Source organism: Rhinopithecus roxellana, chromosome 18 (assembly GCF_007565055.1).
Source record: "Rhinopithecus roxellana isolate Shanxi Qingling chromosome 18, ASM756505v1, whole genome shotgun sequence".
Lineage (NCBI taxonomy): Eukaryota > Metazoa > Chordata > Mammalia > Primates > Cercopithecidae > Rhinopithecus > Rhinopithecus roxellana.
In genome coordinates this window covers 69597390-69612821 of record NC_044566.1, presented here as the reverse complement: position 1 = coordinate 69612821, position 15432 = coordinate 69597390, and the positions used below count along the sequence as shown (strand labels likewise).

Here is a 15432-nt window from a genome sequence, read left to right as displayed (position 1 = left end):
GAGTATCTTTAGTTAGTCTCTTCATATTATTTTTTTGCGCTATTTATTTTCCATTGTTTTTCTTGGAAGTCTGGTCCTGATAACGTGTCCTACCATTTTCCAGTAACAGAAGGTTAATTTGTTGACTATATTTTCACTCTTCAAAACCCTAACACTACAGAATATGTTTTTTCTGAATTAAATAGCAAATGTCTCTGCAGTGCTGAGACATGTATTTTGCTGCATTATAAATGAATTATGTAGTTCCTTTCAAATTGACATCGAATCTAAAAACATAACCACACACAATACTGTCAGGCAACGTACTCACTTCTACTTAAGGTAGCTACATCTAAAAGCTAAAATCAGAGCTCACGTTTCTACTGTTAAATGTATCACTATGCTGAAATACTATAACTTTAATAATTATGTACCAATGAGTAGTTTCACTGTATAATGCAATTATTATTTTCAAAGTCTGAAGCAATTCTGAATTTTAACCCAGATGAGCCATCAAGGACATTCCCACACAATGCATCAGCTTGCTCCCAGCTCTGCCCAGCTCTCCCCTCGCCTCTAGGAAAGGCTCTGGCGCGCATGAAGCTATACCTGTATGGTGTCAGGATGTTCAGAGGTGGTGGCTTATCACTCTGGTTGTAAATATCAGCAACAGGATTAGGAATGCTGTTCTTTGAAACCACCTGCTGGTCTTGGACTGTGGAACTTTTGAAAGCTTTTTTCATGTTGATATCCTGTAGTGAGACTATTTAGAGAAAACCCCCCAGTTGGGTTACATAGAAATATTTTTAACTGTTTAGAAATAAGTACCACTTGACTCACAATCAAAAACACCTCCTAGAACAACCAAATAATATTTTTATTGTCCATTTAAAACCATGCTTAATGGCATGTGTATTCCTTCCCTTTCACAGATAACAGCTATCACTATGAAATGAGGTCAAATCATGATTTTTTTGGTAGTAATCTAATTATTTCACTGAACCTAATATTAGAGTAACATTCTTTATTTAAATAGCACTTCTCAGAAATCACATAGGAATATAGCTATGAATGTAACAGGCATGTAAATGCACAGATTTCAATACCCTAAGGAAAACACCGTTCAAACAACATTAGTTTAAATATAATGCATGTGGGAAATACTTCTGCAAAAATTACACAAATGGAAATAACACATTAAGGTTTTCTGCAACAAACATTAAGGAAAGATGGCAAGGCTTTTCAACATGCATCTAGTCCCCAAAATTAAGTAGCTTGATCGATGATACAAAATTACACTAAGGATTCAGAAAATCGGGGCTGGGTAAAGTTCTTTCTTGTGCTTGTACAGCACTTTACGTTTCATTTATTAACTCATCTGACTTTCATCAAACTCTTTATGAGGTGGATAGACTAGGCTATTAACCCACCTATTCAACCACTGAAGCTGGGCTTCAGAAATGTTAAGATTCCAAAAACTCTAGCGAAAAAGTGGCAAGACCAAAATAGAATACGGACTTCCTAATTTTCAGTCAAGTATTTCTTCTACTGTAACATCCATGACCAAGAAAAGTAATAAGGTAAAATCTTGTTTGGAAAAGGATTTTAAAGATATGACATGTACTATAAAATCTCATAAAATTTATTCTACAGATTAATCTTTTCCAGGGTAAGGTTATCATAAGCATTCAAATGGCAACAGCCAACAAAAAGCTGAAGAAATATGAATAGCTATTAAAAATCACTTGTGATACTAACTTAAAACGTGAATGATTGGTTTAAGATGTTAAGATTTCCTTACCTGAACAGATCAAGTAATACTTATTGTTGGAAAAGTAACAATGCTTCTATAATGGATATTAAAATCAAAGTTCTACATTTTTGTTATATTTGTAATTCACTAATCAAATTTTGACCTTTGAAAAATACCTGAATATGAGGTAACATATATTTTTTAAATGATATGGGATGACTCCTACAAATAACTACTTCAAAAAAAAAAAAAAAGCATTATATTTTACCAATACTACTCTATAGATAACAGCGCAAAAATCAGACACTAGGATCTTTTCAAAGCAACAAGAGAAACTGTTAACTGCCATTATTTAAAGGTAAAACTAAATTTTAACCTAAATATTTTTCTCAAAATAAATATGAAGTAGTATATTTTGTACTTTTTTTTAGCATATTTTCTCCAGCTCAATCTCAGTCTTTCATTCAAGATACTGAAAGTAAAATTTTTAAAAAGGGATTGTTGATAGTTTCAATTTTGTTGAGACTGACAATTTCAGGGTGCATCATCAAATGACTATCAGTTAACTATACAATGCTTGTCAGTATTAACATTATTTTAAAGCCTGCAGCCTAAAGGCCTTCAGTAAATGCTATTTCTGAGAAGGTTAACACAATTTTTAAATCAGCAGAATCACCAGGATTTTACAGGCATCAATCCTAAGAGCACCAGGTGCTTGTGTCACACAAGGTATGTGTAACACTGTCTCGGGTGGATCATTATCTCTAGAGTGGCTCTGTAATTTTTAGGTAAGAAACTATTTTAAAAATAACTATCAGTAACCTAAATTGAGGCTTCTAATACTGACTATATTCAAAGAAGCCTTTAAAACAAATACTATATTGGTAATTTTCTTACAAAAGTGTATAGAGTATGAAGTAGGCCAGATACGAATCTTTTCATTGTGAATTAACCCAAAGTTGTAGGTTTTTTCCCCCTCACTATTCTTCTAGGAAAAGACACGATGAAATATCAGCATACCACCCCAAGGAAAAAGCAGTAATTACACTGCAATTAATTACTACCATCTTGTCAACATCACTTCTAGCTCACTGCTTTCAAGCAATTACCTACCCTCTTCCACTGTTGAATCCAGCTGGGTGACTTTGACAGCGAGGCGATCAATTCTGTCTTGAAGAGAATTTGCTCTGATGTAGAAGTTGTTAGCCTCATTAAACAACTCACCAAATATGTCCTCAGCATGTTTGCCTGTAGAATAAAATGAATGGAGAAGGCCATCTGTTGCGGAGCTGATGAAGCGACCCTCACACATCCTCACCTGTCAACATGTGGGATTTCGTGCAAACGAGTATGAAAATAAAATGTCACAGTCCACGGCCTTTAGAACTTCTGAAGTTTATTAGAGATACTCTTATAAATCTGAAACTGACTCAAAGTTGTAGAATTTTAAAATATCCCAGATAGTATAGAATCTTTATTGCTATATGAGCTATCGCTCAAGTTGCTTCCCACTAATTGCAACTTAAGTTCTCATTTTTCATGCTTTAAGTGTAAATACAATCTCAGGAACCACACTTTCACTTTATTCCCCAAGATAATTCAATTATCATGTTGGCCTTTAAATCGGGGATTTTATCTCATTCACAATCAGAAACATTAGATATCTTATTTGTGCCTAACACTTTCCAATGGCATTAAATTCTTCCAATTAGTATCTTGAAATCTAGGTATATAGTGCTGACTCAGGTACTCTCTATAAACCAAGATTTTGAATTCTGAGTTAACTTTTTCTGCATGGCTCATTTCTACATTCCTCTGAGTGCTAGATATAACTCCCACTTGTCTTAAAATGTAACATTTCTGAAAATTTAGCAAGCAAGATAAGAATCATTATCTGCTCACACTGAATTTCCAAATCCTAACACCATTACTTTATCCATTCAACAAATATTAAATAGCTGCCTACTCTGACTGGGTAAGACACCTCACCTTAACTCTTCTGAAAGAGATACCTACCACTTCTTTTTATTTTTATTTTCTATCGGTTTATCACTCAAATGAGAAAGAGAACCTGAACCTCCCAGGAAGAAAACTTCATTAGAGTTAAGAATAACCCTAAAGTTCTCGTGGTGCTTTACAGTTTATACGTTGCTTTCACAGCCACTTTCTGTACCCTTTGCTATAATCCATGAGACCGTGAACTCTGCCTGTGTGATGTCTCCTGCATACACCTGTTCAATGAGTAAGTGAGTCCGGGAGGTAAACAGGAAGTTAATGTTTTCATTCTCTGGTTGACTAAACAGAGGATCAGAAGGGTGATCTGTCCAAATCCCATGGCTAGTACATAGCAGAAATGGACGAAACAAAAATATGGTCTTCTAACTTTTAGTTCTCTGCTTTTATCACATAGCTCCCTGGACTCCCTTGGCTGCCATCTTCATGAATTATTTCATGCCATGAAACACTCGATAATTTCTTATCTACTTAATGAAATGGACTAAAATATTTTACTGCTTAAATGGTTACACCTAGACACTGGGGATGAATTCTTACGAGTTTAAAATTAGTATAATTTCATAGATTCTGTGTAACTGTTTTAACAAGAAGAATTTCTCTTAGAAAATAAGAATAAATCAATAAACATGTACCCCATACCCCACCAAAAAAGGAGAGAAAAATCCAGATTTCAGCCTTCAGCTAAGCAATAAATTGCTTCTCTTAAAGCTCAATATCCACAGCATGGTCTTCCGTGTTCACTCAATATTCTGTCGAAAAGTTTCCATTCCCATAATATGCAAAATGGTTCCACAAAGACAAAAAAAATAAAGCCTTTACACAAACTATATACATTTTAACATACTATAACTAGCTGTGGCGTCCAGAATTAATGCTCATTTACTGTTTTATGAACTCTTTCCTGAGCTACAGACTTGTTATCTAACTAGCTACTGAGCATCTCCATGTTGATGTCTGTTAAGATTCTCAAATCCTGTATAAGCTGAAATATAATTCCTTTTCACCTTACCTCAAACTTGCATCCCCATGTTGAAAAGCACCTACCATCCAAAATGAAGCCCAAGCCAGAAACTGGTGTCACTGTGACAGCTCCCTCTCTCTATGGCTAACTCAACACCAAGTATTGTCCCTTCTACACCCACTGCCATCTTGCCCCAGACCCTCGTTTCTCTCCTGAATTACCTCAATAGCTTTTAGATTCACCTCCCACCCCCGAACCCATGCATCGCACTGCTGCCAAATGATCTAACAGGAAAAACTGACTACGTCATTTCTATTTAATTTAATCTATTTAAATTCTTTACTGTTCCCTGTCATTTCAAGATAAAATCTAATAAGCCCCTCAGTATGACACAGAAGGCCCTGTACACCGCACTTCATTTCTTTTCCCAGTTTTTAAAAAATAATTTCAACTTTTACCTTAGATTCAGAGGGTACATGTACAGGTTTGTTACATGGGTATACTGAGTGACCCTGCAGTTTGGGGAATGAATGATCCCATACCCAGGTAGTGAACATAGTATCCAAGAGACAGTTTGTCGGCCCTTGCCCCACTCTCTCTCTCCCCATCCTGTAGTCCCCAGTGTCTACTGTTCTCGTTTTTATGTCTATGTGTACCCAATACTTAGCTCCCACTTATAAGTGAGAACACGCAGTATTTGGTTTTCCGTTCCCGTGTTAATTCTCTTACAATAATGGCCTCCAGCTGCATCCATGTTGATGCAAAAGACATGACCTCATTCTTTATTATGGCTGTGTAGTATACCATGATGTACCACATTTTCTTTATCCAGTCCACCATTGAGAGGTACTCAGGTGGATTCCACGTCTTTCTTACTGCAAATAGCACTGTGATGAACATACGAGTGCATGTGTCTTCTTGGTAAAATGATCCATTTTCCTTTGGGTCTATGCCCAGTAATGGAATTGCCGGATGGAATGGTACTTCTATTTTACGTTCTCCTTTCCACAGTGGCTGAACTAATTTACATTCCCACCATGTTTACAGTAAGTAAGCATTCCCTTTTTTCTGCAGCATTGCCAACATCTGTTATTTTTGACTTTTTAACAGTAGCCTTTCTAACTGGCTGCACCTCGTTTCTGCCCTCGCCTGGTGCTCCAGCCAGAATGCACTACTTGCAGTCCCACACTTCTCCCACTTCCTCACACTTTGTCTGTGCTTCTGCACAGCTGCTCTGCTCCCTCTGCCTCATGCATGGGCACCCCCTTCCTCACAGTAATAGCTGACGCTCCTGAGCACTCACAGGGGCGGACCAAAGCCTAAGTGTTTTACCTACCATTGCTCTTCTTACAAATCTGCTATGATTTCAATCATTTTAACAGTTTTAAGAATGACTGAAATCCATTTCACCACCACCTCTCATACCCATTAGAATGCCACTATTTAAAAAACAAAAACAAAAATGCAGAAAACTGTTGGTAAGAATGTGGAGAAATTAAAACCCTGTGCACTGTTGGTGAGAATGTAAAATGGTACAACTGCTGTGGAAAACTGTGTGGTGGTCCCCCCAAAATTAAACATACAACCCAGCAACTCTACTTGAGTATATACCCATAAAGAAGTGCAAGCAAGGACTGAAGAGACGTTTGCATACCTATGTGCACAGAAGCATTATTCATAGCAGCAGAGGTGGAAGAACCTGAGTGTCCATGAATATATGAACGGACAAACAAAATGTAGTACACACATACAATGGAATATTATTCAGCCTTTAAAGGAAGGAAATTCTGACACATACTACAACATGGAGGAACCTTGAGGATGACATTAGGCTAAGCAAAATAAACCAGTCACAAAAAGACAAATACTGCATGATTCCACTTATAGGAGGCATCTAAAGTAGTCCATTTCATAGAGACAGTAGAATGGTGGTTGCCAGAGGTCAGAGGAGGAGGGAAATGGGGAGTTCTTTAATGAGTGCAGAGTTTTACTTCTGCAAGATGACAACATTCTGGAGATCCGCTGCACAACCATGTATACACAGTGGTTAACACTACTTGCTACAGTTTGGATGCTGGTTGCCTCCAAATCTCATACTGAAATGTGATCCCCAATGTTGGAGGTGGGACGTAATAGAATTTGTTTGGATCACGGCGGTGGATCCCTCATGAATAGACTAATGCCCTCCCTGAGTGAGCGAGTTTTACTCTAGCAGTTCCTGTGAGAGCTAGCTGTTAGAAAGAACCTGGCAGCACCTCCGCTCCTTGTTTCCTCTCTCTATGTGACCTCTGCACACACAGCTCGCCTTCACCTTCCTTCATCAGTGGAAACCTTCTGAGGCCTCACCAGAAGCAGATGCTGGTGCTATGCTTCCTGTACAGCCTGCGGAATCATCACCTAAATAAACTTTTCTTTATAAGTTACCCAGCCTCAGGTATTCCTTTATAGCAACACACAAAGACGCTACTGGACTGTACACTTAAAAACGGTTCAGGTAAATTTAATGTTATATAAATTGTATCACAATTTTTTTTAAAAAACCCGGAGAAGAAAATCATAAAAATCTAGAATTCTGCACTGAAAACGCCCTCCCTCTTCCCCTGCTCCTCACCCTATACTCTTTCTCTTCCCTTCACAGCAAAGCTTCCCCGGAGTACTCCATGCTGCTCTGTCCTTGCCCCTTTCCCCATTCTGCCCAACCCCACGCCAGTCCTGTTTTTGCCCTATCACTCTATGAAAGGGCTGACCCAACTCGGCAGACCATCTCTCCCTGCTAAGTCAAGGGCCAGTTTCCAGGTCTCATCCATCCGGCCTCTCGTGGCACGGCCCAGTGCTGACCATGATGCCCAGGCCAGGCCTGCCTGCCAAGAGCCTGCAGGTGGCCTCCCACCTCACGGGCCCTCCACTCCCTCTGCTGCTTCCTCACTCCCCAGACTCAAAACTCTGCAGGAGCCCAGAGCTCAAGGTCTTGGCTTTTTCTTTTTCTTTAACAAAAGTTCTTTTTGCTACAAAACAAAACAAAACACTAATTACTTCTGCTTCTAAACCTAGTGTTTTAACATTTCCAAAAACTCCACTTTTAAAAACTACTGATACAGAAAAAAAAGATCTGTGTTAAATATTCCAACCTCTTCTCTTTTCCATCAACATTCATTTAGGCATCTCATCCAGCCTAATGGCTGTAAACACTTCCTCTATGCTGACGATTCCTAAATTTCTACCTCCAGATGGACCTCTTCCTGAGATCCTGACGCATGTATCAAGCTCCTTACTGACAGCACCACTGGGTGTCTAATAACTGAACATATAACTTGGCCGGAATGGAGTCCACATACCCCCTCATAAGCCTGCTCCTCTCCTGTCTTCCCCTGTTGGAAGAGCCAGCTCCATTCTTCCTGTTGCTCCAGTCCCAGACTTTAGGATCATCCTTGCCATCTCTCATTCACTCACACTCCACACTGGCTCTCCAGCAAACTGTCATACACACCCATTTTCAGAATACATCCAGGGTCTGACTGCTCTGCACCACCTGCCCTGATCCTACCCTGCCCCAAGGCATAATCACCACTCGCCTCAACCTCCCTAACTGCCAAGGGATTGGTCTTCCAGCAACCTTGTCTCCATCCACGCCCCTGCTCAGAACACTCTAAACCAAGCAGCCCCAGCCATCTTGTCCAAACCAGCCTCAGATCCTGTTGCTCCTCTGAGTGTTCAAATCCATTCCATGCCTTACCAATTCACTCAGAATAAAAGTTAAAGGCCAGATGACCACTTATAAGCTCCTACACAACCTAGCTCCGTTCACCTTTGGGCCTCATCTCCTATTAACCTCTCCCTTGTATGTCCCACTGCAACTACCCTGGCTTCCTCACTGTTTCTCAGACATGCCAAGCATACCCCCTTCTCCCGAGTTCTTTGCATTTCCAGTTCCTTCTGTGTAGACCACTTCTGCTCTAGAGACTACATGGTTTGCTCCCTCACTTCATCCAGCTCTACACCCAAATGTCACCTTCTAAGTGAGGATTTCCTAGCAGCCCTGGCTAAATGCCATCACCTCATCACACATGTGATCACACACCCCTCTTATCCCTGCTCTGCTGTATTTTCCTGCTTAGCACTAATCACCAAGTAATAAATTAGGCACTTGTATGTATTCATCTTGTTTCTTGTCTGTCTCCCATCACTAGAACATATGATCCACAAAGACAAGGATTCCCCTTAGCTCTGTGTACTGCTTTATCAGTCTCCAATGTCTACAGCATGCTGGCTTACAGTAGGTACTCATAAAAGATTTCAGAATAAGTGAATAAGAACACAAGAACTGAGTCCTGGCTAACTCAGGATGTAGACTGGACTCTGTAAGAGCATTTGCCCCCCTCTGTGCTCCACAATGCCCTGAGCTGACCTGGATCACTGGACTCGTCAGAGAACTCTAATCTTGCCTTCATTCATCTAAGCTCTAGGAGAGCTGGAGCTCTGCCTTTCACCTCTGCACTGCTTGTGCTCAGCCAGTGCTCAACAACTATCAGCTGAATGAAAAACACATGATCTATGCCAGTGTTTCTTGCTAACAAGCACAAAGCCAACAAATGCTTCCTGCTCAAGGAAGGCTGGGCAATGAAGAGCTAAAGGATTAAACATGTTTCTATGCCTTGGGGTGTCTCAAAGTCATTAATAAGCTAATGTGCACTGGCAATCTGCAAGAGAAGCATCTCACATATCATGTTCTTATAGTGACTGGGCCTGGAAACACCTAATAACATCTTTCAAAACTACTGTTTTATAGAATCCATTTGGTGAAATGCTGGGTGATTTGTAGATGAACACCATGTTCCAAATGCTTCATATTCAAGTCTATCAGTTCTTTATTTCTCAATGTCTGACATAGTCACAAAATGAAATCAATTTTTGTGTTTCTGCTTGACCATTCACAGTTTAAAATAAATTGATATATACACACATACTCCAGTGCAACTTAAAAGCTCCCATCCCATCCCCTTCGGCTGTACAGAAAACTAATTAATAGGGACAGCATATGCACCAAGAGTATGGGAGTGTACACCATAGCCTCTTGCAAAAGTGACAGCAATATTCTCAAAGCACAGCAACTACTGTTGAGAACACCACCATGTACTCTCAGCTCAATGCTGTACAAGCAGAAAAGGACAGGCAACATTTGCCTCTATGTCCGATGCCTAACCTATTTGAAAAACACGCAACTGATACTACATTTCCACTCAGAAGTTCTCAATTTATAAAGGGACATAAAATTTAAAGACTTGCATAATTAATATTTTGCCAGCTGCTGAAAGCTGACAAGTGTCTGAAGAGAAAAAAATGGAAGGAGCTATATTTTCTGATGAATAAGAATAAAGTGTTATAATTACAGCCTTCAGTTTTGCAAACAGCAAATGATTTGAAAAGCTGGATTCTACTCACTCTTTCAACGGCAAGTCCATTAATAGCTGAACTAATTCTGAATTATGGGCCACCTTGAGGTAAACGCAATTTATTGTTGACAAAGGTTCCACTTCTGGACTTATTAGTACCACATGAACTCATGTCCAAGTACATCAGGTTGAGATAAATGCCTCTGTCAACTAAAGAAAAATCAGGCTTTTGAAGAATTAAAGTTAGCTTTATTTGTAAGTCTTACTGAGGAATGTAACCCGGGAGAGGCTTCTCAGGAGTTGTTAGACTATTTTAAAGTAGTATTTTGGCCCACAGTTTATAGATAAGTGATGGTGGCCCTGCCTGTGTCTAGCAGGTACATCAAATGTGTTTAGAAGTTATATTAAATACTTTTGCACCAACCTAACAGAAGTTACAATAGAGTAAAATGTGAGGATACATCTGGCTACAGATGATAAAAGCAAAATCATTAGACATTATCTTCTGCAGAGGAAAAGATAAGGGCTAGGATTATTGATTCACCTTTTCTGGAAAATGCAGTGATTTAGGCAGGGGATGCGGGAACCTGCGCTCTACCCCGTGTATCATCCTTAGGGCATTCTTCCAGAGGGCTGCTCTCGGTCCTTGAGTCAGGCACTTTGTGAAGTTTTGTTGACAAGGGATTTTGTGAAATTCTGCTGGCAAGCCGAGAGAATGAGCAAAGGGCTCACAAGTTCCCCCTTCTGGTCATAATTCCACCCTCTGGTTGTATCTACAAGAGCAGCAGTGATTGTATTATGTAGTCAGGAAGGCTCTTGTCTAGGAAAGTCCACAGTCTTTAGTCACAGTTGTCACAGTCGTAAGGAATGAGTATCGGGTTTGGTGTGTATACTTGTCTATTTATTAGAAAACACGTTTTGAACTGTATTTTTTTTTATTCATTTGATCTCGTTTTTAGCTTGATGTCATCTTTTTCTGTACCTAACATTTTAATGGGACTATTACAAGGAACTATAGATTATATATGGTAGTATTTATTTAAAATAAATTAAATACTTTAAATAGTATAAAAGTGAGTTATAGATCGGAGAAAACATAACTAACAAAACTGGGATATATTTGTATACTAACTGCACTTTTAAATTAAAAATTGTTATGGAAGTACTGATGATTAATTTTTGTTTGGGTTAGAATACGAGTTTTTTTTTATGTCTTGGTCTTGGGAAGGTTTATTACCAGGAAGTCATGTTTCTTGGGGAAAAATAACTTTGTTATTTATTGTAGGCTGGCCAGATTGTCAGTAATATAGGGTCGGTCATGACATGAAATTATATGTTATTTTTTGAATAATGAATTATTTTTAGTAACTGGGTGACAATTATTTTGGCCTTAGCCACTGATAAATAGTTTCTAAATTCTGGAGAGTTTTAGGTAAAGAGAATTTAGGTACAGAGAGTTTTAGGTAAAGAGAGTTTAGGTAAAGAGAAAGGTAAATGTTTTAATTTGTTTACGAAACTATACTCAGTTGTTTAAAGACACGAATAGCTTAAAAGAAACTTTTCTTACTTTGGAAAACGAAGTATAAAGAAAATCACTAATATTTTGACTTTGTCTCACACCTCTAAATTGCCAAAGCATAAAAACTGTACATGGATTTTTCCGCTGTATTTAAAAGTGAAGATTTACTGGAAACAACCAAGTTATCTTGTATGAGTCCTTCCTGGGGAACAAAAGAGCAGTCATAACTAGAGCTTTCATAAATTTCAGCACACACACTAGCACCTAGATCTCGGTTTGTCTAGATTTCGGCTTTTTGTTCTCCACTAAAAGGAATCAGGTTTCTTGGGAAAATGACTCCAGGCCGGAGGGTAGAAAACCACATGAGCCTAGAATGCACTGCTGTGCTAGAAAGAGTCAAGTGCTCAAAGAACTTGACTTCCGAGATTGGTGGGGAGATGTCAAAAGGACACAGAAGCCTGTCTGAAAGGGCTCCCACCAGCCAAATGTAGAAAAATGTAAGGATCAAAATAAGTCAATGGATTATAAACCACAGAATAAAATAATCCATCAGTCCATACTGATATAAATGAGCAAGTAAATAAATAGGCAAATAAGTGAAAGCATTTGCAGCAGAATGCTAACTAACTAATGTTGAAGAAATTATGGCATGACAAAAAAAATCATCATTCTGCAACCACCACAGCAACTGTTTCCGTCAAGGATCATCAGTGGATGCTGAGACTAGTGGGTTCAACGAAGGATGGGAAACAGAACATTTATACAGTCTTAAAGTGTCTCCCCATATGATACTTTTTAATTACAAAGGGAAAAAAATCTTTGCACTACAGAAACTTCGGGTAATCAATCCACTGATGAAAGTCAGTATCACCAGTTATGGCACAAGCAGACACACGAGCTTCCTAATGAAATGCACAGGGGAGGACACATTATCACCGTGTGGTATTTCTGTCAATATCCTAAATCCAGTCACGAGGAAATATCAGAAAATCCAGACCAAGGGACATTCCATAACATAAATGCTGGTTCCCTTCTAAAGCGTCAAGGTCATAAAAGTCACAGAAAGACGGAGGAACTATTTCAGATTAAAGGAAACAAAAAAAGAGATCATTTTTAATATATATGCATACATGCATATGTATGGGGGGAAGTGGAAGAGAGGTCTGAGAAAAAGAAGAAATGTAAAACAAAATCTGGGAAATCTGGGTGAAAGCTTATGGAAATTATTTGTACTGTTTTTGATCTTTTTAAAGTCTAAAATCATTTCAAAATGAAAAGTTAAGAAAGAAACTTCATTATGGTATCTGTAATGTCAGTTCCTATTGAATTCCATAAAATAACAAGTCATAATATTGGGCTTAAAGTTTTTTTCCCTCTTTTTTAAACCTATTTTTTCTCCTATAAAAGCAATACATGCTTATTGTAAGAAATACAGAAAATACAGGAAAGTAAACAGTAGGAAAAATGACCCAAAGTCCAATTAAAGACTCGACTGCTACCATTCTGATTATAAAACACACGCTCATGACAGAAAATCTGAAAAATTCAGAAAAATAAAAAGAAACATCAACCATAATTAACTACAATTAACTTTTAAAATACTTCTTTACAATATTCTTTCTAAGCATTTTAAGACCTAACAGACATTGATTATTCAGCGTATTCATTTTTTCAGCAAATATTCAAGCATCCGCCGTGTATCAGGCCTTGTCCTTGTTGCTTGAAGAAATACACTTGTGGACACAGCCCCTGTTCTCATGAAGGGTGTATTATGGTTGAGGAAAACAGACAAACAGACAATAAACAAGCAATGTGACTGGTGAAAATAAGCACTACGCGGAAAATAAAGCCGTATTTTTTTATAGAGAACAGAGTGGAAGGAAGTGGGTGGTGGTATTTCAGTGGTCACAAAAGTCCTCTTTGATAAGATGGTATCAACTGACTGAAGAGGGGGAAGATGAATATCTAGGGCAAGAACCTTCCAGGCAGAAGACAAATATGTGCTTGGTGTATATGAGCAACATCAAGGAGGCCAGTGTGGCTAAAGCCCAGTGAGTGATGGGGAAAAGGGCAGAAGAAGAGGACAGAGAAACAGATGCCCTTCCCTTTGTGTTGGGGCGGGGGTCGAGGGGAGTGACTGGAAATCCGGCAGAAGGCGAGAGGCATACTGACTTGGATCGGAATAGTGACATCGGGGCAGCTAACAGGCATACAGATTTGCTATACATTTTGAAGATGACTGACCTTATCCATTATTGGACTGGATGTCTCTGATATGAGAGAAAGAAGATAATCAAAAGCACTGTAAGAGGACAGCTTCCACTTGCTAAAACAGATGAGGGATGGCTGGAGAAGAGAGAAAGAAATCGCAGGTGCAGTTCTAGACATGTGGGATTAGAGATACCTATTAGAAATCCAAGTGAAGATATTGAGTGGACAGTTGTATAGTTGTATGTAAGTCTGAAACTAGGAGACAGGTCAGAACTGAAGACATACATTTGAACATGATCAGCATAAAGATTTTGAGCCATGGGACCTGATGAGGTCACTTAGTAAATGAGAACAGGCAGAGAAGAGCCAAGTAGGTAAGATCACGGAGGAGGCAAAGAACAGCTTGTGAGGTAGGAAAAACAGCAGGGTGGGGCGGCAGACCACTGCACAGGTGAAGAGAGTTCCTCCAGAGGAGGCAGCTACCTGTGAGTCGCATGCCAGCAACAGATGAAGTAACAAAGGCAGCCTGGCCACTGGATCTCAGCCGTATGCAAGTCAGAGGTCATGCCAATGAGCAGTTTCAAAAGCATGAGCGTGACGAAATCTCAATGGGGACAACAGACAACGTGGGATATAGAGTATGAATACATCCTTCAAGGAATCTTGCTGTGGGAGCAAGAAATGGATGACAGAGAGAGGATGATTTGAAATGTACTCAAATTGGGAGACTTCTTTACATATTTATACTTGATGAGAATGACACAGAAAGAAGGGGAAAAGAAAATACAGAGAAGACAGAAGGTGCATGTAGCCTGGAAGGAGCCTCAGGGTATGGAATCCAGTGCTTGGCTGGAGGAGACCGCTTGGATAGGGGAAGGAACAGCCTGTCCATTTAAGGGAGGGTGAGCAGGACACAGGGGTACAGGGCCTATCAGTGTGCAGTGTGTCAGAGGGAGACCTTTACTTCTCCTCTGATTGCTTTTCTTTTACCAGTGAAATAAGCACAGTCATCAGCAGAGTGGGGAGGTACGAGGTGGAAAGACATGAAATAGGCAACTAAGAGCACAAAAACTAATTAACACAGAGATGACAACAGGAGTGCAGAGCAACAGCAAGGGCCCACCTGAGGCATGGGCTCATGATTTTACACCTTTCTTCTTTTCTAACATAACCATTTAAAGCTACAAATTTTTCTCTACACACTTATCCCACAAATACACTGATATTTTGTGTTCATTACCACATGCTTAGAAATCGTTTCTAATTTCCCTTTTGAGTTTTTCTTTGACCCGAGGATTATTTTTTAAATACTGTTTGATTTTCCAATATTTGAGAATTATCTAAAAAGATTATAATTATCCCATTATCATCACCCTCCGTATATTAATCTTTTTAAACTTACTATTTTACGGCCTACCAGATGTCCCGTTTTGGTATACGTTTCATGGGAAATTAGAAGAATGTGTATTTTACAACTTGGGAGTTTGGTATACAAAGATGAATTAAGTCAGATTGGCTGGTATATTGTTCAAACCCCCTATATCCTTACAGATTTTTTTGTCCACTTGTTCTTTCAGTTACTGAGGGGTACTTGTTAAAATCT

General features: G+C 39.0%; 1 protein-coding gene across 5 annotated transcripts in view; it reads right to left on the bottom strand.

Moving 5' to 3' along the window:
• WASF3 (WASP family member 3) overlaps window positions 1-15432 on the bottom strand; it is a 134867-nt gene that overhangs the window by 20535 nt on the left and 98900 nt on the right. For all 5 annotated transcript variants that reach the window (XM_010375090.2, XM_010375088.2, XM_030922328.1 and 2 more), the window contains 2 exons: window positions 2846-2980; window positions 589-742 (listed from right to left, as the gene is read on the bottom strand). In XM_010375090.2, coding sequence (XP_010373392.1) covers window positions 589-742; window positions 2846-2980 — 289 coding nt within the window. The remainder of the gene's footprint in view (window positions 1-588; window positions 743-2845; window positions 2981-15432) is intronic.